General features: G+C 47.5%; 1 protein-coding gene across 3 annotated transcripts in view; it reads right to left on the bottom strand.

The window, feature by feature from the left end:
• Positions 1 to 27,070, bottom strand: part of Kcnn3 (potassium calcium-activated channel subfamily N member 3) — a 150,078-nt gene that overhangs the window by 58,280 nt on the left and 64,728 nt on the right. For all 3 annotated transcript variants that reach the window (XM_055620954.1, XM_055620971.1, XM_055620962.1), the window contains exon 3: positions 4,224 to 4,642. In XM_055620954.1, coding sequence (XP_055476929.1) covers positions 4,224 to 4,642 — 419 coding nt within the window. The remainder of the gene's footprint in view (positions 1 to 4,223; positions 4,643 to 27,070) is intronic.

The raw sequence follows: 27,070 nt of genomic DNA, 5'->3' as shown, positions 1-27,070 counted from the left end.
GGGGTCCCAGAAAAACAAGCCGCCAATGTTGCTACTGCCCTCCTGGCAACCAGGCGCTGCTCTCCCAACACAGGACTCCTCTGCAACATTATTAACTCCCATCTGTCCTTGGCAGGAGAAGATGTAAAAATATTTATTGTCCCATAAAAGCCAACCCCGGATAGGAGAAATGACTTCTAAAACACATCTTGCTGAAGAGGGATCTCCATAGCAACTTGAGAAGTATGTGCATGCAGCTAGAGACAAGTCCAGCTGACAGAGGCCACCTGGGCCATATGCAGACCCTGGCAGCAGCAGGTTCTAGAATCTGTCATAGTGGGTAATGCCCTTGACAAGTCACTTACCCTCCCTAACACCAAAGGTGCCAGAGCCATCATCAAGCAAAGGGAGATCAAAGTCTTCTTTTCCATATCCCTCTCCCACCATGGTCCAACTCTTCAGCCCCCAGTGCAACCTCTGTCTCAGCCAGTTATGCTAATGATTTGACCTTAAAAAGCACAAGGTTACCTACAGCTCTAAAAGAAACTGGCTAGCTCGGCATGGTGGCACATATCTTTAATTCTAGCACTTGGGAGACAGAGGCAGGCAGATCTCTGAGTTCAAGGCCAGCCTGGTCTACAGAGTGAGTTTCAGGACAGCCAGGGCTACCCAGAATACCCTGCCTCAAAAAAAAAAAAAGTAAAATAAACAAACAGAACAGAAAGAAAAGAAAATAAACTGGCCATTGTAAGAAAAGAGCCTTTTCTAGTTACCTGAGTTCAATATGTGCTTTCATAGTCCTATAGGTCAGAGACCATGAGCTCTGGGGACAAAAATTTGGATGTGGGCATGCTCTCAGTATCAACACAAGAAGCAGGGCACAGGCTAGGTGTGGTGTGATGGCCACAAAAGCCTCAGGTGTTCCCTTAGGTACCCTAAAGTCCGATGATCCTAGAGAGTTAGCCTCTAGAACAACGGTTGTCAACCTTCCTGATGGCTGCCACCCTTTAATACAGTTCCTCATGTTGTAGTGACCCCCAACCATAAAATTATTTCATTGCTCCTTCAGAGCTGTAATTTTGGTACTGTTATGAATCATAATGTAAATAAAATCTGTGTTTCCCAATGGTCTTAGACAACTCCTGTAAAAAGGTCATTGTGACCCACAGGTTGAGAACCATTGCTCTAAGAGGTACCATGGCCTTTAAATTCCACCCTGAGAATCAGTGGGTTTGTCCCACCCCTGGATAAGAGGTGTGACCCTGAGTCAGGCAGCTCCATTGAGAGCTGGAATTCTCACAGCCAGCACAGTTCCAGGGGAAAACAGAGTGCTCTAGCCAACATACTGCAGAGCAGGTGCGCTCAAATATCCTGCACACACACGCACATACAAGTGTACATGCATGCCCACACATGTATACAGGGCACACCCCACATACACACTTGCACAGACATGCATGCATGGATACACATCTGTGCACACACACAAAGACATCACTAAACATGAGGTCAGCCCTGGAAACAGCAAAGTGATGGAGGAGACAGATACCAGAGAAGACCAAAGAACAAGCCTGGGGCTTCTGTGTCACCACAGTGGCCTTCAGACCTCAGATGGAGGACATGGCTAGGACAGTTTAGAGCACAATTTCCTGTCCCTGCAGGATCCAGCTTGGGTTGACAAGGTAAATTTGAAGTTTAGATTTGAAGTCATGCTTCCATTTTGGCTGCACACTTAGGAGCCCTGTGACCTCAAGCCAGTTCCTTCCCAGCAGCTCTCCTGTGAAGACAGTATGGGTTCCTCCAGTCTGCTGAAGCTGAGATAGCATGAAGCATGAGATGCAGAACCAAGACAGAGTGAGAAACAGGATCCAGGGCACTGTCCCCATGCTTGGCCCCACATGCCTGATTTATACCTGAGCCTGTGGTCACAAAGTCTGTTCTGTAGAGGGCAGACCATGGGAGGGTCTGGCTTTGCTTCCTGTCTTTCCTTGATCTTCAGCTGGAGCTCATGAGCCGTGTAGTCAAAGATTCTGTTCAGCTCAGGCTAACCTAGCTTAACAAGGGATAATCTTGTCTAACCTGGGCTAATGGAGACTAACATAGCCTAATGCAGCTGATCTTGTCTAATCTCGATGTTAAATATCAACCAAGATCCAAGACTTCTGAAAACAAGGCTCGTCAAAATGTAGTTATTCTCCAGAAATGAGTAAATAACTCACCATACTTGTGACTGTCTCAATAAACAATGAAACTCACTTGTAGGTACCTGGTTATATGTTCAGCCTACCGGCTCCTCTGAAATACATGCTAGACATGCGTGGCAAACACAGAAAACCTCAAGTGCCCAAAGGGCTATTCAAATTCAATTGCTACCTTTGGAAATCTTGGCTTCTGATGGTTAGAGAGGAAAACAGGATGAGGATTAGTGGGCATTTAGTTGGAGTCTGTCTATTCTGGTTATAAAAAAAGACAACCACAAAGTTCCTGAGGTATCACAGCCTATATCATTGCACAATGCACATCGCTGGGTCACTACCATTGCCCAGCAAGCTACAGGTCGCAAGGTTTGCTTGGCTTGGCTCTAACAATGAATCCTGTAAAGCAGCGTTATTCTTCATTTGCTATCAAAGCAAGCCCAGGGAGGCAGGTGACCAGTATCCCTCAGCAGAGAGTCCCTCAAGGCAGCCAGCATGGTGGCACCATGGTGGCACACACAGCATGGTGAGGCAGGGAAAGGGAAAGTGGAAACAGGACAGAGGGACCACAAGTTCAAGGCCAGCCTGGACTATCTTGTCTCAAATAAACAACAAAACAGTCCCATGAGAAGTCTGGGGCTGGAGGCAGAGCACCCATGTTCTCTGTCACAGGAAAGCATCTGGCAGAGAAGGTTTGTGAAGACCTGTTTGGCATGGATCCCTGCTTGGAAAAGAAGCCTAGCTGCTGAGCTGTGGTGGGGCTTTCAAAAGCTGGGTGGTGTGGCTTTGGGTGCTCTGCCACAGCTAGTCCCAGCTTGGTTCTCAGAGGCTCTCCTCTCATACAGGGATCATGTTCTGGACAGCACACTACCTCTGTCTGAACTCAGGAAGCCATACCTACTGGCTGAACATCCCAAAGGTAACGGGAAATTTGGTTCATGGTTCCTGTGGGTGTTCTGTTAAGCCAACTGTCCAGCTGGAATTCTCTGTCATTTTATCTCTGCTCAGAGATAGGCACATGGAAGGCCTGACAGTCAGACTGTAAGTCCTGATGCAGTGAGGACCTCTCCCAGCATCTGTGTAAGTGGCACAAATTTTTCCATACATCAGAGCTCTCCCATTTGAAGTGACTCTTACTTTAAAAGGAGGAAAACATAGCTTCCTGGGCAGACTCCAGAGCCCTTGCTTAGCTTTGGATTGTACATGTGAAATCTGACTAAAAAGAGACACAGAGACAGCTTGAAAATGACAGGTGTCACCGACAGGGCCTGCGGGGTGGCATGGGGAGGTAGGGCCATCCTAAAGTAGGGCCCAGGGTTGGCTGTTCTGAGAACTGGCTGCTCACTGCAGAGCCCTCTGTCCCGGCATGACCATAGTTCCCTTGCTCCCAGCAGCAAGCTCTCTGAATCACCACCTAAAATCTTTTCTGAATTTGTTTCACTAGCATGGTGATTCTCCAACTTTAAAGTGTGTATGAATCATGGCAAAAAGCTGCTAAAATGCCAGTTCTGCTTCTGCCGTTCCGGGGTTAAGGCCTTGTACTCTAACAAGTCTCCCAATTTTGATGATACTGTCAATCAGTAGACCAAATATGAACAGAGACATACTAGTGATGTATGACTTCAAAAAGAAAATGATTTGTGGGCAAATAATTATATGAGGAAATTTGAACTAAGCAAAAATAAACAGGCTTCATTACTGCAGGACTTATCAGAGCCCTTTAAACATTCGCAAGCATCATTAATCTCCAAGAGGAGAGCATACAAAAACTTGTAAATCAATAAATACCAAGTAGGGGTTAAGAGTGTACCCAGAAGGCTTTGACACATTGGTCTAAAAGAAAGAAGGAAAGTTAGTTACATGTTTTGGGGTTTTTTTTTTTCCCACAGCTTACCTGCGCTCCAGTGTTCCAATATTCCACCCCAACTCTGCCCTCCTCTTGTTCTCATTTTCTCTCTTGAGGTATCTGAGAACGTTCCTGTCTCCTCCATCGGACCTTAGACCTGGCCATCCCTGCTCCTCCTCCCTACCCCATCCCACATGAAATACCTTTCACAGACTCGCACTGTCCAGGCCGCGATGATCCACAGAGAGATGCTAAACACCAGCAGCACCGTGCCTGGGCAGATGGTCATGAGCGTCTTCATGACAAATCGAGTGTTAAAGTTGATCTTGTTGAGGGCTCCGATGCTTCGGGAGGAGGCGTCAGTGAAGAGCTTGCTGTGCAGCAGCATGACCCGGGCGATCAGATAGAGGCGCAGGAACATGGGGATGGACAGGATAATGTCCACATCAGCCTCCGCCCGGGACGGGGTGTAGGAGAAGGCCAGGCGTGCAGTCCAGAAGAACTTGTACTCTCCAGGAATGGGATGGATGGCACACACCAGCATCTCCAGGCTGATGTAGAGGATGCGCTCGTAGGTCATGGCTATCCGCCAGTCATCTGCACCATTGTCGATCACAAAGAGCTGGAGGAGCAGAGAGTGCGTTAGTGTGGCCAGGACAGGTGCGCTGGAGTGTCACGGAACAGGCAGGGGTGGGTGTGCCGCTGCTCCATGAGCCTGATACCTCAGGGGAAGGATTCTACCTGTGGAGAGAGCCCCAGAGGAGAGCGGGGAGCCCTGCATGAGGCCAGCTGGACGCCTGCCTAGGCACTGCCTCCTCTGGAAGTTGCTTCCTAGGATATTGTCATGTTTGTTTGTGACAAGGTCTCACTCTATAGCAAGCTAGCCTCAAACTCATGGAAATCCTCCTGCCTCAACCTTTCCAAGGTTGGGATTACAAGAATAAGCCAGCACAACAATCTGGATATTGATATTTATAACAAGAAAGAATACATTTGGTATTCAACTTGGCAGAGGCATGTAACTGCTAAAAGCCCAAAAGAGAGCTGGGGTCTAGAAGAGCTTGCACGAGACACTGAGTCTGATCCCTAACAAAACACACACATGTCATACACCCATACATACATGCACACACACACGAACCACATATATACATACCTACACATATACACACATATATATACATATATGTACACATATATGTATACATATACATACACAGATATACACAACACACACATACACAGTAAGCTTCGAAAATGATAAGTCCTTGGGGGGAGTTTTGATTTGAGACAGGGTTTTGCTCTGTAGCCTTGGCAGGGCTGTGTTTTGTTATGTAGACAAGGCTGGCCTTGAACTCACAGAGAGCTACTTGTTTCTGCCTCCTAAGTGCTGGAGTTAAAGGTGTGCACACCCAGCTTTTATTATTTAGTGTTGGAGTTTAAGCTCAGGGCCTCACACAAGCCAGGCAGGTGTTTTTGCCACCCAGCCACATCTCCATCGCAGAGTATTTTGAATGTCCATGCCGTGACTAGCCAGCTTCAGGATGGGAATGAGATGGAAAAGACTACCAGTCCCACCCTCCCCATCACTGACCATCAGTGGCCAATGACATCATCAAGTGTGCCACAGCCTCTGCCAAGCCCAAGGACAAGGTTTGGAGACTTCTACATAGCTGAGCACGTGGAGGCACCAGGGAGGAGGCACACCCACGGACGCCCCAGAAGCCCCATGTCCTTCCTGCACTCCTGCTCTGGGAGTCCTTTCCAGCCTGCCGATCAACAGGATCCTTTGAAGCATCCTGAAGAACAACTGTGCAAATGTTTCCCTGAGCTGTGCACCGGGCTCCAGCAGGCAAATCAAATCCAAGGCCCAGATCACAGTCACTGACTCACAGCCCCGAGTGGGCTTTTGGAGTGGGACCAGAGCTGAAGGGCCAGGCCAGCAGCCAGTAGCATCTAATGCTAATCTCAAGTAGAGTGTTAGAGCTGGTTAAACTGCAAGTTTGGTGCCCATGTTCTGTGTGTGGACAAAACTCCCACAAGTCCAATGAGCAGTGCGCTCTACGGAGGAAAGACAGCAGGAGGGAAAGCGCCAGGTCAACCTCTTTCTTCCAGCATGGACAGTCCAGCCTCCGTGTGCTATTTTGCGCTAAGGAGAATCAAGAGTGCTTTTGTATTTAAAGGGAAGACAGAACCAAAAATCCCATAGCTCTGCACCTCTGCAGGTGTGGCACTGAGGGAGAGGGATGTTTCATGTAAGAGTGAGCTCACAGGGCGGCCAGATTCCGACCCCAACTCAGAAGGGCAGCAACAAGTGTCTGCTGGCCACGCCGCACTCTTGGGCAACACAGCAGTCCTTGCGTGGCTCCTGAGCCTACTATAACCAGCTCTGGAAAGCTGGGTGGGGTACTGAACCTCTCTCTCCGCCATCCTCTTGTTTAGGAATGCAACATCTGCTGCAAGCAAGTCAGAGAAGCATATATCATACACAATATATAGCCAATGTGCAAGAAGCCTTGGCATGCACCTGTCACACTATTAGCTACTATGAGCAAAGTGGCCATTGCTTATTGTTAACATTAGCATGACTTATTGTTATCTTGCTAAGGCTAGCTTCTTGGTCTTTGCATACAATGAGAACTGAAATCAGCTATGTCTCTGCTCCTTCCTCAGAGCTCCAAATCTTGGGGCCATGTCATGAGAATCCACTCCAGCAGGCAATTCCCTGGGTATCTACTACCTACCTTCACCTACTCAGCTGAGATTCACACCTGGGGAAGTCCCAGCCTTTGTCCCAAAGGAAGCCCCTAATGTGCTTAATGACTGGTCAGAAACTCTACTTGCCTTTCAGCAAGCTTAGTCTTCTCTGAGAACGGAGGAGCTTTGAAGGTCCCAAGCAACTGGGGCCTGCCTAAGGCTAAGACTAGAGCCAGGACAATGGAGGTGCCTATCATTCCCTCCATGTCTCCCTGGCTGCCACCTGCTGCCATGCACCTACACGTGTTCTGTCCAGATCCCCAGGGAGCTGCTACCCTCCAGCATGGCTTCTGCTGGCCTTTAATGAAGAGCAAGAGTGGAGGTCCTTTGGCCTAACTTGGCTGGTCCTCTGGGGCCTCAGAGGACAGGCATCCCCACTTGCACACCCTGAAAGAAGAGTGACCCCTGAATGTTGCCTGGGGTGGCTAGTTTTGAAAGACCAGTGAACAAGCAGGTGGGAAAGAAAGGCACTAATGATATGGCAAGATCTGGGGAAAGGTGAGTTTAACCTAAAATCCAGCATCCACAAAGGAGAAAAGCCAGCTGCAGGATGAATTGGTCTAAGGGTAGACGGACTATGCCTCCTTCCCCACCCACTTCTGCCTGCAGCAGACTCATTTACCGCCTCCAAGGTCTAGGCAGCACTCTTCTGCTGTGAAGGTAGTCCCTAAGCACCCCTCTTTACCCTTTCCCACTACCTTCCTATGAGTCTCTTTACCCACAGTGGAGGAGCAGACTCACGCTGCCTGAGCTGGAGGCCTCCAAGAATAAAACCTGAGAAGTTAAAGAGTTTCTGGCACACCAGATACAAGTAGAATGCAAACAGGTGAGTCACATGCAGGAGACAGTGTATGTTGGGGCGGGGAGGGGGTCTGGAGGAACGCTTTTTGCTTTTAGTGTCTGCCTGTGACACTCAAGTGCTACAGGAGCAAGTTCCAGGCAGCCTAGCAGGCCACTAAGAGGCCAAGGAGGTGGCTGTGGAAGAGGCCAGGCTGTAGCCTCACTGAGCCTCAGTTTCCCCATCTTCCTGTCCTGTGACCATGCAGGGGCCATAACAAATGTGAAACTCAGTAAGGTTATAAACCCATGCTCAACAAACACGCTGAAAGCTGGCTGTCTATTGGAAGGGGGTAGAAAGAAAAGCAGGACCCAACAGCAGCAGGGGAAGCAGAGGTCGCCCTGAAAATGCCTGGCTGAGGGGCCTTTCATCAGGAGTCATCTGGGAACAGGGGAAGGTACCAGCACCAGGGAAGACCCCCCTTCTCTCTCTCAGTGCAGTAGAGTCTGGGTTTTTCCAGACCTAGATCCATCAATTAGAAAGACGGATCTATGGCCATTCCAAGGCATCTGTCTGCTCCTAACCACTGTCCAACAGATCAAGTCACGGCAACATGACTATCTGGCCAAACTCTTTAAATACAAAATTAAAGCCTTCCATCCAATAATAAAGAAGCACATTTGGTTGCTATAGTAACTGGGTTCACACAGTAGGAACTGAAGCAATGAGTAACAGATTCCTTTGATTGCTTTGTGGAGACTAAGCTGGTACATTATCTAACCTGAAGGATGGGGGTCCCCACTGAGCTATACACTAGGGCAGTGTTCCCACCAGCCTTTCAGGTGCTCTAAGTACTTCTGTTTCCTAATGCAAGGAAGATGGGTACAGAACTGGGTAGTCAAGGTCAGAGGCTAGCGAGCTAGCTGGAAACCTCCCACAATGAGGTATTAGGCCTCTGTGAGTCTGCCTGCCTGTCTCCATTACAGGACAACACACCTGTTCCTCTGCACCCTCCTGCCTGTTCCACAGGAGGTGGGTCACAGAGCCGGCTGTTGGGGCATTTACAAGCAGTGTGCGATTGGGGGTGGCTGTCTAGAGTAGAGGAACAAGGAGAACTATTTCAGGCTATAGACTAAAAGCACATGCTAGACAGGCACTGTGGCAAAGTTTGATGGCTCTGCAGAGGTGGGTATCTCCCAGAATGTCCATGGCTCTCCCACATGGGACAGCCTATGCCTTGTGCTTTCTGCCTCTGGAATCACAGCTCTGCAGTGTGACCTCACTTCCTTCAGATCCTGGGCCTCCTGCTTGGCCCCTGCCAATCACAAGTTTTAGTTATTTACTGGTCTTTACTGCATTTCCTGTCTGTCTTGTCACTTAGACCAGTGTGGCCTATTACATCAGAGCCACTTGGAGGACTGTTAAAATTCCATTTGTCTTTCACAGCAGGAGCATAGCAGAAGAAAGGGGGAGGGAGGGAAAAGATGGAGGGAGAAAAAGGGAATGAAAAGCATCTCTATGCCAAGGTCCATTCTCGGACCTGTGGGAGGGGAGGGCTCACATCGGAATCTGTGTGAGGTGGGTGGTGGATGGGGCTGTTCTTGCTTGTTTTCTGATATCAGGTCTGTTATGTAGCCTAGGCTGCCCTTGAACTTGGAATCTTCCTGCCTCAGCCTCCTGTATCCTGGGATTGTTTTTAAAGCTCAACAGGTGATTGCACAGTGCAACCAGGCAGGGACCCCGTTGATTTCAGCAAGAACTTTCTTCATCTCTACTATTGCCAATGCCCAACAACATTCTTAGCATGGAGTAGTTGTTTTTAAAAGCTGTAACTTATGTGACTTTGGGCAGTAATTGTCTCTCTCTTGGGGTGTTTCTTCCTGTGAGGATTAAGATTTCATGATGGTCCCCAATGTACATTGTCTTAAGTTTCTGTCACTGTGGTAAAACACCAGGACCAGAAGCAACTCAGAAGAAAAGGGCTTATTTGACTTATGGGTTGCATAGTCTACCACAGGGGAAGCCAAGGCAGGAACTGAAGTAGCAGCCATGAAGGAATGCTGCTTACTGGCTTGCTCCCCATGGCTCACTCAACCTGCTTTCTTATACAAGTCAGGACCACCCACTCAGGGGTGGCACTACCCATTGTGCCATGTCAATTATGAATCAATAAATGCCCTACAGACCTGTCTACAGACCATGTAATGGAGGCATTTTTTTCAACTGAGGTTCCATTTTCCCAGATAAGCTCATGTCAAGTTGTGATCAGGGTAGGGAAGTTAACCAACATATGCATGCTGCTCTAAGGAGCCAGAATTCTGTGGCACTTTCCTGCCAGCACCTCCTGCCTGGCATGTGTTCTTGGTGCTGTGAGCACCTTAGATCAAGCCCATGCTGATTCACTTACTTCCAGTGCCTGAGACTGGTACCTGGCCCACTGTGACACTAAGTCAGCTTTTGGTGAATGAGGGGTAGACACAGATGACTGCTTTTTGAAGAATCTGGAATGGAAGCTCCTGCAGGAACTTCATTCTCAAGCCTGACAACACATTTCATGCCATGAAGAATGCTGCCCGATTCCCAGAGGATGATCTAATCAGCAAAAAACTGGCCCAGGTGATCTCCAACAGTAGAAAGTTCTAGAGCTAACCTGGAACCAGCATCTGTTTTTAAATGAAGTTTATTATTATGTTTGTTATTTATGGAGATGCTCACGTGTGTGTGGAGAGAGAGCAGAGGACAATGTGCTGGAACTAGTTCTTCCCAGCCCATCATGAGAGCTCTGGGAATGCAGGCCATCTGACTTGGTGCTGAACACCTTCGCCTGCAGAGCCCTAGAATCAGGATCTTGAGTGGTGCTGGATCAGCATGATCTGGAGGAATGGGCAAGTGTCCCCACAGAGGACCCGTCTCCCCCAAGGCTTGATCTCAGTGACCCAGAGAAGCATCAGAGACAAGGAGGTTTTCTCCTGAACCAGCTTGGGCTTGCCACTGCCCGCCGGCTCCCTGGGAAGAAGAAACCCTGCCTCTAAATTAGTGGATCTTGCTGCCTCTCATTGGAAGAAATTCTCTTCACGCAAGGAAGGGAAGCCTGCAGAGGGGACATGTGGCCTGCACACGTCCCAAAGCCCCGTGCCTCCCACCCCGCCACTCCTGCTGGTGTGGTTTCTCACTGTGGTCTGTATGGGAGAGGTCGCTCCGGGCTGGATCCTCTATGCCTCTCCTACTCTGAGAGCAGAGTTGCTACAAACTCCAGGGCTTCTGGAGGCAGATGGACACAACAGAGTGGTTTCTAACGTGTAGTAACTAGAGAAAAGGCACAAGTAATTCAGTTCAACTCGACTCACTGAAACAACCAGAGAGAACCAAGTAGGTAAGGAGATAACCACAACTCAAACACACATCCTGGGAGCCAGTTTACAGTCTCAAGTGGCCCTAGTATTAGGGAGGCAGATGAGAACCCTCACAGGAGAGCTTCTTGGGCAAGACAGAATGTTAGTACCACTTGTAGACAAGTACAAAAAAGGTCCACAGAGGCACTTCTGTATTATATGTCCTCTCCATCTCGCAAGAGGCACGGTGTACATCTCAACTTCTTGTTTCAAATTTGACCTTGCCCATGTGCCTTTCTTTGGGAAATGGGACATTATAGAATGCAATGCATCTCAAGTTTCAAAGAACAGTTCTATGGGGCTTGCTGCAGACAAATGGCCTCATTTTTGGTTGTTTTTTTCCTGTCACTTGGCTTTACAAGGTACTACGGTAAGGCCTGCCTAGACCAGCTGCCTGACCAAAGCTCTGCAGACAACCACCACGGTGAACCTAGTTATAGCTATGGTCTTAAGCGATCACCCTTCGGGGCACTGTTGTGTAATGCCATCACTATACCATGAGGCTGCGATACCCTTGTATAGATGCTAGGGCAGGGGCAGCCAGGTGATCGGCCTCCTGTGCCTGACACTTCCCTTTTCAGTTCTTCCGAGGCAAGTCCTAGAACCCACAGCAGCTGTTCACCCTCTCTCCCCTATCGTTACAGGAGGTATGCACCATGGTCAGCAACTATTTCGCCTTCCACCACCCTGTGGAAACCTCATTCCAGATACCAAGAAATAAGTCCAAGTATTAAAGAGTTATTTTCTAAACTGTCTAGTTATTTTATTTTACAAAGTGGCGAACTAAATCAAGTAACAGAGACAAAGCAGACTTTATGGAGTGTTGGAAAAACGAGTCTCCTTAGTGGATCTAGGGAGTTGTGTGATTAGCTGGTAGGAACAAAGAGGGCAATGTGGCTGTCCTAACTCTGAGCGGCCACTGACAGTACCAAAGAAAACGATCTTAGAGAGTTGTGCCAAAGACCCTTGAGCTTGCCCATGATGCCTGGTTTCCACAGGCTCAAGCTCAGGGGACCTCCAGGTCACTGAGGTAGGGCTTACTTTCTCTTCCGAGTATCTCGCAGAGACACTGTGTCATTACTAGCTCATGACAGTTAGCTCTGAAGGGCCATCAGGTCACCTCAGAAACAGGTCAGATCAACCAGATACTCTGGAGCCACACATGGGACAGCTACAGGATTGAGAGCGGCCTTCCTGGCTGGGAAGCAGGAGAGGCCTTAACTGCCATGTTTGCTTCATAGTGAGTCTGAAAGGTCTCATTCGATCACTAGTTCTGCTCCACTCTAGCTTGAAAGGCTTGAGGCCTTTGGCTCATAAAATGTTCTCAGCCAACATGGGAGATTCTCTGTTCATTCTTACTCAATTATAAAGTTTTCTAAATTAAAGAGAGAAAATAAGGTGGCGGGGGGGGGTGCTTTTGTGTTCTTTGCTGTTCCCTTTGTGGTAGAAAAATCTCAGGGAAATTTTCCATTATTAAACAAATGCAGAAGAAAGGGCTGGAAAGAGAGCACTGTCTGCTCTTTCAAAGGACCCTGGCTCAATTTCCAAGTGGAAGTTCACAACTGTCTGTAACCCCAATTCCATGGGATCCAGCATCCTCACACAGACATACAGGCAAAACACCAATGAACATAAAACTTAAAATGAGTTATTTTTTTAAATGCAGAAGAAAACAGTTCAGATTTTTTTTAAAAAATCTGAATTTTCTTAAGATATGTTATTATCTAGCTTGTAGAAAAATAAACTCAAATTCCTTAGAATGTACATTCTGTGTGGACCCCATTACTATGGGGTCACCATGGAAACAGCATCAAAAAGTCCTGTGGTCCCTAATTGGGTTTCCCTGAGGGCAAGAGCTGATTGTCAGTGATGAAATGAACTTCAGGTCAACAGCAAGAGTAAAAATAAAGTTTCCGGTAAGCAGAAACTACATGGAACTAGATGAAGAAAAGAAAGAAGAAAAATTGTAACTTAAAAAGCAAAAATTACAAAAAAAAATGAAAGAAAAAAGAAAGAAAGAAAAAGGGGGAAAAAAGTGAGTCGGGGGCCATGTCCTGGAAGGCTAGTATTTAACACTTGCAAGGCTGGGACAGTAGGAATGGCGCTCTCCTGCCCTGCATCCTTCTAGGAAGAAATCCTCCCCACCTGAAACTAACTTCCTGAGGCTGCTGGCACCAGGCCAAGTGTAATGTGGCCAGACCAAGATTCTCCTAAGTGTCCCTGGCAGCCATCACCACTAGTCTATTGTCACAGACATAATAGCTCTCTGGGACTTTAGAGTCTGAAGTTCATGCGGGGCTAACAAAGCCCAAAATGAATCATTTTGCCCATCCCCAGTTCTTGGAGAATGAAAGTCAAGCAATGGCACTTGGGAAAGTGCTTGTTTCTCTCTTACTCAGCAAGAACCAAGAGCAGGACCACTAAGGACAGAGCACTCTGTCACTGGCAAGCCTTTCTCTGTCCCTGGCCCTCAGAGTCCTCATCTGGAACATGAGGGTTGGATCCAACTTGCAGCTTTCCATTTCCTATAAATGAATTTTTCTTTTAAATGTAAGTTCAATATGAGAAACTCAGCTGTCTAGGTTATAGGGTGGATAACACTGTTCAGTGCCAACTCTCTCTCTCTCTCTCTCTCTCTCTCTCTCTCTCTCTCTCTCTCCCTGCACAGATCTCTGTGACCTCTGTATCCCAACAGCTTAGCAGGAAAACCGCTGATTTCTTCCTGTTGTGGTGAAAGACAAGATGTGATGTTATAAATGAGGGCTTTGGGACCAAGTTCAAAAGCTCCTGGACTCAAGACTAGAGAGATGGTCAGAGATTATGAGCACTGGCTATACTTTCAGGGGACTTGGATTTGATTCCCAGAACACCCATGGTGGCCCACAACACTCTGTAGCTCAGTTCCAGGGTATTCAATGCCCTCTTCTGGCTTTCATGGGCATTACATCCGTTTTGAACACAGATATACATGCTAGCAAAACATCCAAATGTATTTAAATATTTGTTGTTACAATGTTCTTTTGGAGTGTATACAATTTACCCTTGTTCATTTAAATGCTGATTTCTCTACCCCACTATCTGCTGTCAATCTGGACATTGCACTGTGATGCTTATTCTAAGTACCACCTGTCGTAAGTTTGTGTAAACATACCACCATTTGTTCTATGTATTGTCAATAAAAATAACCAGCCAATGCTGAGCAATGGAGAGAATAGGGTGGGACATCCTGGTCTGGAGGAGAGGAGAAGGAAGCTAGTGGGAGGAGTAGGAGAGCAGGGAGCCGCAGGAAAGGACTTCCGAACTACAAGGAGAGATGAACTGGACCTAAGATTAAAGGCAAGTATAATGGGTGAAATCTGAATGGTAGGAAACTATGCAGGTTTGGAGGTTTAGGATGGAGTAACTATTGCCCAGCATTGTGCTCTAGGTTACTTAAATAAATCCTAGTCTCTGTGTGGTGATTTGGGTGATCTGGTTTAGGAATAACTGCCCATTAATTAAAAGATATACCAATAATAAATGTTAATAACCCACAACAATATTAAAAAATATTTCTTTTAAGTTGCTGGAGGCACAGTCATGGAGCTTTACCCTGAAGGGCTCATCCATCCATCCATCCACCATGTTGGGTTTTGACTATGGACTCTTATGCCAAACTGCAAGAACACAGAAAAGACAATGATAAGACGCCTGGGCCATGGAGCATGCATCATAGGGAAACAAATAGTAAACAGATGAACCATGTAATTTCATAAGTGATGCCTGCTGGCATGAAAATAAAACAGAGAAAAGAAATTAGAGTAGTCTGGGAGGGGACAGTGGGGTCTTACCAGGCATCCAGGACAACACTGCCTAAGGAGAGGAGTGAAGGGAATGGAGGCGACCTGGTGCCTGATAGAGTGAACTCCAAAGAAACAGGACTTTGACACTGGAAGCTTCCAAGAAGCCCACCTTCTCCAAGATGTCTGGAGGTACTGGGACTCTTCCTCATGTAGATCTAGAGTTTGTCCAGTTCTATTCAATGTAGTAAGGCCATAGTGACCCAGCCAGCCCTTGGTTACAAGGGCTTAGCAAGTACCCCATTCCATTCACCTTCCAGCTGCCAAAGTGAATGTCCCCAAACAGAACCAAGCCACGTAACTTCCCTTGCTGGACCCTGCCAGTTGTTCCCCAAGGTGTTCTGGATAAAGTTCAACCTCTTAGTTCACTGCGCTCTTCCCCATCTGATCTCAGCTAACCCACCCTACTCACCACTTCCCTCCCTCCGAAACATCTCCCTCCCTCCTCACCACCTACTTCCCTCCTCACTGCCTCCCTCTCTCATCATTACCTCCCTCCTTTCTCTTCGCCTTCCTCCCTCCCCACTGCCTCCCTCCCTCCCTCCTCACCACCGTCCTCCTTCCTCAGTAACTGCCACAGCACACTGGGTACTCATGCCCACCAAGGCACTCAGATGGCAAGCTGTGTCCTGTGCAGTGCTAGGGCCTACTGTGCTAGCCCCCTGCTTCTTCCCTGGAGAGTGCCCTGATGACACCCCCTTCTTTCTAGTTTCACTCATCTCTACAAAGATGACTTTTCTCAGACTCCCCAGTCTGAGATCCCCAGGCTCACAGAGCTGACCCATAGCTCATAGAAGCTGGGGAAGGACAGCCAGAAGTTAGCAGTGCCAGCCCAAATTCCAGAGGAGGTGGGGAAAGAGTGGCTACCTCCCTTCAAGGGCAGCAGTGCTCTCTAGGTGCCAGACCCTAAGCTATGTGATTTATAGGACCAGTTCATTCCATAAGAAACAGGGTTCCAAAAGTATCATTAGTCCCATTATACAGACAGGGAAATTGAGGCTCAGAAAAATGTGGGAATTCAAAAACAGTCATACAGTTAAGGAAAGGCAGACCTAGACTATTTTAAAGTCCACTCCCGTGTACATCCCCATTCTCCACCACTGCACCCAGCCCAAGCTATCCGGGGGTTTGGTGACCTCCTGGTATATGCCCATCTTGGACCAAGCTGGTATGTTTCCAGCTCTTTCTGCTTTGAGAGTGGCAGCTTCTGGCACCTGTGATTTCTGGGGAAAGCAGAGATTCCAAACAGGAATTTTCTAAGTTTCTATCTTGGCTTGATACAAGAAAGGATCTTTGGGAGAGTTGAACACCAGCTGCCAGGCTAGTAATCCAACCTATTTACTATTTGGAGAGTCTTCAGCCATGGCTTAAAGGATGTTTTCAGCAACTAAAATCAAGAGAGTTGAAATCCTTGAGCACCTTTGGGAGCTGAAAGCAGGACCTAGTGGGAGTTGTGAGCCATCTAAAGTGTCCTTCAGCTCACTGTCAAGGACCAGCTGCAGTGGCCTCAGCTTGTAATGCCAGCACTAGTGAGCTAGTTCAAGGCCAGCCTGAACTATAGAGAATATGCTGTCTCCAAAAAAAGAAGAAGAAACCAGATGTGGAAAACCTATGGTTTCAGCCTTTGGGAAGCAAACATAAGAGGATCAGGACAACAGGGTCATCCTCAGCAAATGCAGAGTACAAGCCCAGCTTGAACTACATGAGGCCCTACCAAAAATAAATAAACCAAAGGCATGAGGAAGGATTGGGCAGCTTAGGCCACAGGAGACCCTGAGATAGATAGATGATAGATAGATAGATAGATAGATAGATAGATAGATAGATTAGATCGATAGATGATAGGTTATTGATATGCAGGTAAATAGATAGATGATTGATAGGTACATAGATAGACAGGTGATAGATAGATAGATAGATAGTAGATTATTGATAGGTAATAGATAAATAGGTAGATAGATAGATAGATAGATAGATAGATAGATAGATAGATAGATAGATAGATGATTGATAGATACAAAGATACCTGTCTGATGGATGACCTAAATACAGTCTCCAGAACCCACACGGTGGAAGGAGAGAGCACTCCTGGAAGTGGATCTGTGATTTCCACATATCTACTGAGGTATGTACATGCCTATATGTACATACAAATGAATAGCTAAACATGTACATAAATTTGTATGCAATTTTTAAAAATTAAAAATAATCAAACAGAGAGGACTCTCAGCATGTGCCCCAGGGGGCACTTACTGGTCTCCCAGGGAGCAGCTGACCACTTGCTCATTCCATTCACACAATTCTAAGAACTTTCCGTTGTCTCTTTCTAATTAACATGTAGTAACTGTATCTTTATGGGGCCACAGTGCAATACTTTAATTCACATGTTCTGACCATTAGAGGGACTTAGCTTTTCATCTCTGCCACTTTTTTTTTGTAAGATTGATTTATGTTTGTATATGGGTGTTTTGTCTGTATGTCTGCACACCAGGGGAGGACATCAGACCCCATGGGACTAAACAGTTATAGACAATTGTGAGCTTCCAGGTGGGTACTGAGATCCAAACTCAGGGCCTCTGGGAAAGTAAACAGTGCTCTTGACTGCTGAGCCATCTTCCCAGTGCCCCTACCATTTGCTTACGCATGGCGCCCTATGTCCAGAGCTTCCCAGAATACATAACAGGTTGCTGTGAGCTACAGTCATTCTGCTGTGTTGTAGATCTCTCGAGTCTACTCTTGCTTTCCTACAGTACTAGGTGTGTGTTCACTCATTCATCCCTCACAATGGTCCCTCAAGAAGATGACTGTTGCTTCTCTAACCCAAAGCTGAGCTTGGGTCTCCCAAGACCTCAGAACAAGCAGGTTGGGAAAACAGAGTCCACACCGTCATCTAATAAACACCTGTTTTCAGCCACAACCTCCCTCTTGAGCTTGTTCCTGAATGGCTCTTGTCAGAACCAAGGATATTTGGCCTCCTGTCTGTCAGTCCCTCACTGACCCTGGGTCCTGAGGACTGACTTCCACATGGCCACAGAGCCACAAGCTCCAGAAACACAGCCTTCCCATATGGATCCAGAAGCAGTAAAGTTCCTAACTATATCAATGAGAGTGGAAAGAAAAACAATGCCTCACTGGCTCACAGTTTCTCTAATTCTCCCAAGGCAAGAAAATAAAGAAGTGCACAAAATAAAGAAATCAAATAATATTCATTAAAGAACTGCTTGTTTACCATTTTTTAAAATCCAGAACATAACCTGACTATACCTCCATGGGGAACCGGCTAACTCAGGGTGCTCACACTGTGGAACATTATGCAGCTGTTTAAAGTGAAGCTGGTCTATATATATTGACTTAGGGAAGGTTCTCGGTGTGTTGCTGAGCAAACAGAGAAAATGATTGTGCAGTGGGCATAATGTGAGTTCCCCCTTCTAAAAGTCAGCAGTATATAATACAAGCAACTCTCAATGTGCAAACATGGGGGCCTGCTTTTGTATTAAGTGTGAATGGATATGCACACATGTGCACAGACCCCCTCTGGCTAATATCACATAGTTGCCATTGTACATCCCTGGGGAGGTAAGAACAGGAGTTAAGGGAACTATCGATTTTTTTCCCTCTAATAATTAGAACACACCTCTGCACTAAAATAAGCCAATATTGTTTCTGTAATTTTAAAAAGTTAATAAAATGTTTTTTAGCAGAAGTCTCTGGGGGAAGGCCACTGTTGGAACCTACTGGAGATATTTTAAGCTTGGCCATTCTTGCAGGGCAATTGATCCTTCCAGTGGTCCCTGCCCTGTTATTTTCTGCAGAGCTTCCGGCTTCCCCCACTCTGCTGGACAGTGCCACTCCCAGGGCACGCCAAGGCAAGCTCTGCAACTCCTCCAGACTAACTAGCCTGGGAAAAAGATTTCCTACGCACAAGAAATAAGCAATGGCAATATATTCCCAGGCCCATCCCATTAAAGGTCCTGAGAGCTAGAGGGGGCTCAGCGTGCCCAGCCTGCCCAGTACCATGGAAGCTGGCTCCCTATTCCAAAGAGGGGCCTCTCCTTGCCACTGGGGTCACCAACCACTCTCCACTGCCCCTGCTTCTTCCCTCCGGGGGAAGGTCTAGAAAAAGCCACAGAGCCATAGTCACCAAGGAGACAGTGCCCCTGGGCCTCTCTGAGCCAGCTCTAATGCCGGGCTCTATGGAGTACTGCCAGGCTAAAGAGAAACTCGACGCTGAGCCAGGAGTTTAGGGCTGTCTCCCAGGAAGTGAGGCTCAGGCTGAGAAGGTGGCCCATATGGTGATGGCACACGGAATAGAGTAGTGCTACTTGTCATACGGGGCCCTGGCCACAGTGCCGATAACTGCTACTGCCCTGGACCACACACCAGGACTCCTTCTCTACAGCCCACATGAGGTTTCTGCCCAGTCCCACCTCACAGAGCCGGAAACCCAAGGGCCACTTCACCCCATAACTTATCTTCAGTTGTCCGGATACCCCAGAATTCCTTATCCAGAGCCAGGCCTGCTTCCAGGGCCACATGGTACCTTCTCTGTCTGTGCATTCCTCAGATGGAAGCTCCCCATACCTGTTGGTGGTTAGGGGGCGAAGGGAGCTGGATGGAGCTTGGACATGGTGATTAAAGTACCCCACAGACCTGTTAGGTAACGACATGTGAGGTTGACCTAAGTAAGGATTCACTAGACTCATTAGTGTATCAAAGGAAAGCAGACTGGTCAGCATGAAAATGCAGTTTCACAAATGTACTTGGCCCTGATGTGGTATGACAGGGGAAAGAGGGGTCATCCCTTCAAGCACCTACGCTCCGTTTTAATGAAGCCACCCTCCCCGTCCTACACCAGCTCACTTTGGCCAGACTCACGTCACCAACCCAGGCCTTTGAGATCATCCCACTGAGACCTATAAAGCCAGGCCTGGCTGGATGCTTTGGGCTTTGTTTATCTGACAACTGTACACTTGTCGGTTCCAGGCATTCATTTGGTGACTTACAAATACCAACTTTGTACCCTTAACAAACCTCTGTGGGAGCCCTGTTATTTAAAGATGAGGAAGCTAAGGCATGAAGAGACTAAATCACGCAGCTGCTCAGTGACTTAGGCTGGATTGGCCCTTCTCTGGCTCCCCAGCATGTCTGTGCCAGCTTCCTATTGCTGCTGCAACAAATCATCGCAGTATCAGTGCCCTAAACAGCACACATGTGTCGCCTCACAGTTTGGGAGACTAGGTCAAGGTTGTGTGCAGCCTGGCTGAGCAGCTGTGCTTCCCGGCCTTCTCAGCCTCTGAAGGTGTCCACTCTCCTTTCTTCCCAGTCTTTTGAATAACTTGGAACTCTGGCTTCACTCATAACATCTTCCTCTGTAGTCAAGCCTCTGCCTCTCTGTTTACCTTTGTGGTCACCAGAGCTCTCAGGTAACTCAGGGCTGGCTCCCATCTCTGGGTTCTTGATTTAATGACACTTCACCTAGGGATTAAGGGTTGTGGGGAAAGAGATCGCTAAACTCCCCAAGGGTACTCTTTTATAACTATGTCACTTCCCAGCTTTCCATTCCTTCCTCCAAACCATCCAAAATTCCCCCTCACTCCCTCAAAAATTGGTGGCCTCTAACTCTGTACTTTCAAATGGTGAAGAGCTGTGTGAAATACAGTTTTGGTAGAATGCTTGTCTATCACTCACAGGTCTCACAAAACTGGCATGGTGGTATATGTCTGTAATCCTAGCACGCAGAAGGTGGAGGCAGGAGGGTAAGGAATTTAGGCTCATCTCAGGCTACATATGGAATTTGAGACCAGCCTGGGACGAGTTTTTACAGGGTGGGAGCCACAGTCAGTCCATTCTCATTCTCCAGCTGGCACATAGTAGGGCTCAACAAGTATCTGCCCTCCAGAGCATGGTTCAGATAGCACCTCATGGCTGTGAACATGTGGGTTAAAAAGCCCCACAGACTGACAACTAGGCAAGTCTGAGAACAGGGAGAGTAGGGAGGAGGAGAGCAGGAGGAGGATTACCAGGCTGCCGCCATGGTAAAGAACAGTGAGAGGAAGGGGCTATCACCCAGTTTTTTTAAAAATTCTCAAGTGGAGCAATAGCGCTAGTATGTATTTTACAGGTAACCTAGAGCTCTCTCTCCAACTTGAAAGACTTCATTCTTAAAGTACATGGCATTAACTACTGTGCTCGTCTGTTACCACATGAATGGGGTTATGGTTTCTGGGAAAGTCTTGAAACCTCTCAGTTGTTTTTCTGGATTTGGAAGGGGAAGACACGCCTACCTGAAGAGCTAACTCTCATTCTTTGGATGGTTCCAACCCTAAGCAATCTCATTTGTTGCTATCATTCCATATGAAAAAGCATCCTTCTAGCTAGCCAAGGAAACCTTGGAAGTGGAAAAAAATAAAACCAAGCCAGCATGACAGGTGACACATGCCTCATGACCAGTGGATGGCAAGTCATTGAGGTTCAGAACTGAGAATATGGAGAAGCATAGATGCCATTGCTGTTGTGGTGAAATGCTTGGGTGGTACTTACTGTGGAATCATGAGGGCGGGGGGGGGGGGGGGAGAACCTGGATGTGGCTCATGGGCACCTGTCTGTGAGATCAGGTGACTCAGGCAGCACCCCGGTAGCTTGTTCCCTCTGTTCCTTTCTCTGCCAGGCTCTAACCATCATGCCAAGTTCTCTCCCTTTTCACTGGGGCCACTAAATAGCCTTTCAGCAGCACAGAAGGAGGTGGGCTAGGAGAAAAACCCAGTCAGAGAAATGCAAAATAATAAAAAGAACCAGAATGTTCAGGCAGGAAGCTGGTAGGGCTCCCCCACCCCTACCCCCACGGGGAGGATAGAGAATTTCGAAGGATTTCTGCAGCAGTCCACACCAGGGTAATCCCAGAATGGTGATCCCAATCTGATGAGTTAATTCAGGTAACGTCTAGGGGACATATATCTCTGAAATAGGAAAGGGAATTTGCATGTTTTGTTGTAACCATCCTGTATTCTAGCTTAACTATCCCTGAGAGGCTCTAACTACGGCGAAAAGGATTTGGCTAGAAAGACTGCCAAACCCCAAAGAAGGAGGGGAAAGAAAGCAAAAACAAGGCAAGTTCCTCCCGGGGAAGTGTTTTCATAACAAAGTGTGGACCCGGTGGTAAAGCCTACCACAAAGGCAGGGGAATGGCTAGTATGGATTCTGAAGCCCACTCCAGGTTGTTTGTAAGACAGAAGCCCCTTGCCTGGGATGTTCTGTCTCTGAAATGTAGAAAACAAACAAACAAACAAAAACAAAATAAAACAAAACAAAACAAAAGGCTCTCTGCATCCATGCCATCCTTCATCCAGATGGCAGGCAAATGTCAGCTTCTGTGTCCTAAGTTACAGCCAGACTTAGGGAGCTCTCCAGTCTGTGAGCTTCGGCTACACTTAGAACCTCAAACAACTGTACTCAGACATCTGCAAGCAGATCTTTCCAAATGGACATGGACAGTTCATTCCAGAAAGAAAGAGCTGTAATAAATCACATGCCAAGTGAGGTGTCACACATGCAAACTGGGAATGCTAACTCAGAGCCTTCAAGCAGAGGTGCCGTGAGCAGCTAGTTAGGCGGTAGCCTCCTTCCTTCCACCCAGTGGGGAAACCAGGCAGGGAGCACCCACCTTGCCCTCTGGCCAGGCAGGTGCCCAAATGCCTATAAGAGGCAGACACCTCGTCCTATACCCCAGCTGTTCTTGCCGTACCTTAGCAAACAAACAAACAAATGGGGCAGTATACAGGGGGCACAGGAAGAGAGCAACCAGGAGTGGTAGAAAACTCCAATACAGTCCAAAGTCATCAGTCTGGAGGATAGACAGACCTCAGATGAAAGTAATATACCACATTAAGTGATTACCTTGAGTGAGCATGATTAATGAACACTTCAAATTGTCAATAAATCATTAACAATGGAAAAATATTAAATCTTGTAACTTACTTTAGATGCTGAGGGCTACTGCCCAACTGTGTGGGTAAGGCAGAAACACAATACAAAATGGCTGCAATAAAATAGCTCCAAGAATAGCCAAAGCAGCAAGTTAGCTGGTTGAGGAAATGCCAAAGACCTGCAGACCTGGACAGAGCCACAAGGGGTGAGAACCCATGGTTTGCAGACACCCCAGAGGGCAGAGCAGCTGCCATCCATCACACCTGAGGCTCCCAGTTACTCCTCCACAGGCCCTTCAGTCCTCAGCCACACCAGCCCTCCCAGGAGCTGGAGGCACAAGACCAATGGCTGCCCAGGGTGTTCCCTTTGCTGGCATGAAGGGGAATCATTTTTCCAGTTCAGCGCCCACCCGGGCTCCTCAGGAGCTCCACTGGCAGCCAATCAGGCTGTCACATTCATCTCCTCCCTAACACATTCGAGAATACTGTTTCCTCTACTTAGAATGTTCTTCCCTTCCCCCTGTGCCAGGCTAGCATCTATTCACACTCCAATGGACACTCAGTTCTAGGCTTCTTATGCTACTTGCCACAGTAATTTGTGGCAGTGCCTGCTACAAAGCCTGGCCTATTGTGAGCCTGTTAGCTGCTTAGGTTAGTGGCCCTCTGAGATGACAGTAATTGGAATGTGGACAAAGCAGACAACTTATCTTCTCCTTTTTGTCTTTAACATCACTTTTCTGCTCTTCTTTTGACTTATTCAGCTACTGAGGCCCCTGGGAGCATGTGTCTTGGCCAGTGATTGAGCAGAGTCACAAGAGCACAGAATGCTCCTGGCTGAGCATCTTGCACTGAGGTACTCCAGGAACTCACCTAGGAAGGATGGTGGGATAGATTAGTTATATCTTTTGTGAGCACAGTGTAAGAACCCTATGACAAGTCGCTGTGAAGATGTAGGGGAACTCACTGTCCACCGGCCTGTGGTGAGCAGTTTCTCACTTGGTCTGAGAATAGGGCTCTGTGTAATAAAGGAGGCCATTTCTTCATTTACTGTGTATGACAGGACTTCAAACAACTGGGTGGTTCCTAAGGGGTCTATACCTGAAGCATACAGGTATCATGTTAGATCTTTCACATTTTCACAGAACATTCTCTGAAATGTCACTGATGGCATCTCACCTGGAAGAGGTGAGATCCTCCCAGTACTCAGGAGGCAAAGCCAAGTGGATCTTTGTGAGTTTTAGGTCATTTTGGTTTACATAGTAAACTCCATACCAGGGCTACATACCTTGTCTTTACATCAACAACAACAAAAACAAAACAAAACAAACAAACAAACAAACAAACAAAACCCTGCTGTCTTACCTAGGGGAATAGATGGACCAAGAAAGAGAGAGAGAGAGAGAGAGAGAGAGAGAGAGAGAGAGAGAGAACCCTGGAACTATACTGCTGGATACTGTGGGAAAAAAATCTAATCATCCACTTAGACAAGTGCTCTGTGGACATATGCAGGTCATACCTCAAAGCCACCTCTGCACAGATGGTTCAAGTTCCTGCAAATAGAAGGAAGCTTCTTTAAGGGTGGTGGCTCTGCTCCGAGATCTAGTGAACTGCTGTCTAACAGTCTGTGGAAGTTGTAGGGAATCCATTCATTTAGCAAGGACTCCCTGAGCCCCTACTCTGTCCAGTGCTATATGAGACCAGGAGTCAAGAGGCATGGGCCAAGGAGTCAGGGCTGCCCTTGAAGGACTCAATAAAGAAAAGGATATATTGTTGCATTGCAGGCAAGGGCACAGGAGATGTCTATGTGCACAAAGCAGAAGTTGAGGAGATCAGGGACAGCACTGAGAACAAGGAATACATGGCATGTGCAAAGATCCAGAGATGTGGGACTGATGCTGGAAAGAGCCTCACCGTTGACTGGTGAGTATTTAAAGAGAAGGTGGCATAGATGTGGCTTCTGAGTAGGGCTTGCTGTGTAAGACATGCTGTCCCATGAAGTCCAGACTCTATTGTAAGTATGATGAGTGAGTAGCTGCAGGAAACTTGCAGGCAAGGTCAGATGTGTGAGTCTGTTTGGTGCCTGGCCAGCTGTGAAGACAGGAGGAAATGACACAGAAAGAGAATGAAGCAGGAACACCAGGAAGAGGCCCCTATTGTCACAGTACCCTGATACTCAGTGGAGGATGATGAGTAGGACGGAGAATGTGACAATAAAAAAATGCTTAGTTGCTGGAGACATACCCACCAGAGTGCTTTCCTTGGCTACACGAGGTCCCAGGTTTAATCTTGAGCACTGCCAAAAGAGAAGAAGGAAGGAAGGAAGGAAGGAAGGAAGGAAGGAAGGAAGGAAGGAAGGAAGGAAGGAAGGAAGGAAGGGAGGAAGGAAGGAAGGAAAGAAAAAAAGAAAGAGGAAAAGAAGGAAGGAAGGAAGGAAAACCTACTAAAGGTACCCCAATGTGCAATGAGCACAGCAACCAAGAAGCTCAAAGAGCCTTACCACTAAGTCCACAGTTCTCACAGAGCCCAGCCTGGGCCCCTTTTCCTGCCCTCATCTCCAGGTTTGAGCTGCTTCCCTCCCCTGTTTTCCACAGCCCTTCAGCATGGAGTTAGAGCACATCTTCCATCCCCAGGAGAAACAGGCTGAGGGTTGAGCAGGCATTCCACATGTCCCAGTGTTCCCATCAGCCACGGATGCCATGAGCACAGGCACATGAACACAGAGATGCACTTGCACTGGTCCAGGGATGTTTAGAGGAATTCTCAACTGGTTGAAAAATTGAGGTGCACAGGCTGCAAAGGCTCACAATGATCAGGTTACAAATTTGTGGCTGGTGAGAAAAGTCATAACTATAGAACTGACTCTATCCATAAAGCAGCCAGAGTTTTGTGTGCAGTCTGGAGCCTTAGGGAGACCAAGCCCCCGAAACTGTCTGTATGGCAGCCTCACAGGCCACATGAACAACAGCCCTCTCTAAGGTGTACAAAACACCTCAGCGGCACTTGTCAATCTCAGGCAGGAAATGAGGCCACACAGGAAGACAGGATGTGTCTTTTCCATTGCACGCCTTGCTTTGGTGATGAATGAAATGAAGCTGGTAGATTCAAAACAACTGAAACCGGAAATGAGAAAAACATTTGGGAGGGGGCTTACCAGTATACCAACCTGGTGGGTCTGCAGAAATGGGGGTGCTCTACCCAGCTTCATAAGAAGCCTGGGGTAGATAGACTGTGGCCTAAATAAGTGGTCCCAGGACACTGCCACCCCATTCCTACCTGGGCCAGTTCCAGAAGGAAGGGAGCTGTTCCCCTGGGTTATCCAGCTCACCCTTTCCTACAACAGGGGCATCACAGCAGTGGAGGTGAACTCACAGAACTGGCCTCTACCACTCTACTACATTGGTAGTCACCTTGTTTCCATGAAAACTCAGAACTCAGCCAACTGAATTGGAAACAGCCAAGGAAGGGGGCAAAAAGCCTGGGTTTAGTAATCTGGCAAAGTAGAATTCATATCCTGGTTCCCCTTTCAGCCAGCAGGTTGATTAGTCTTTCTAAGCCTCACTTTCCTGGGGAGATAATACTTCAGTACACAGGAAAAAGAAATAATATTAACAGAAATAAATCTTGAGATATCCAAACTACCATCTCAAAGAGATCTGCCTCCCTTGAAACTCCAGCCCTTCCATCATTCTCCTTTTTTCTTCACTGTCCTTAACAGAATTTACATAAAAATCTCCTTTTGAGTCAGGGTCTCAGCTAGCCCAGGATGGCCTTGAATTCACTGTGTAGTTGATAACTTTGAACTCCTGACCCTGCCTCCACCTCCTAAGTACTAAGGACTACAGGTGTGCACCACCATGCCTGGGTACCCGGGCCGCTTTGATTCCTCCCTCATTACAGCCTATCCTGTGCCCTCCCGTCAGAATGGGAGTTCTGTGAGGACAGGATCAGATCTATCCTGCTTGTTATTGCATCCCCAATGCCTGGAATTGTGAAAGTGACTGATTTTGACTTGTGGAGCACAGAGCCTCTCAAATGGCAAGTGCTTATGGCTTAGCTGGAGTGCTGGAGGCTGAACAGAGCAAGTCTTCATGTAAGGTTGTCTGGACTGGAGTGGGTCTCCCACTGCTCTGGGCCTCAGCTTCCTCATCAGTTCGATCAGAGGATAATCTAGAGATGGCTGCTGAGACCTTTGGTATTCTTGGGCTCTGTCTCTGACTCTCAAATGGAGCTGACTGAACAGGACCACAGCCAAGTCCAAAGTGCAGATCCATCAATGTGCATATCTTTCAACTCTGTAGTGCCACCCAAATCATCTGGAGGAGCTGGGTACAGGTCCTGAGAGGAGGTGGGCTGCTATGTACC

Source organism: Psammomys obesus, unplaced genomic scaffold (assembly GCF_907164565.1).
Source record: "Psammomys obesus unplaced genomic scaffold, mPsaObe1.curated_primary_1811, whole genome shotgun sequence".
NCBI lineage: Eukaryota > Metazoa > Chordata > Mammalia > Rodentia > Muridae > Psammomys > Psammomys obesus.
Note: the sequence above shows the minus strand (reverse complement) of the source record. Positions and strands in the feature narration are given on the sequence as shown.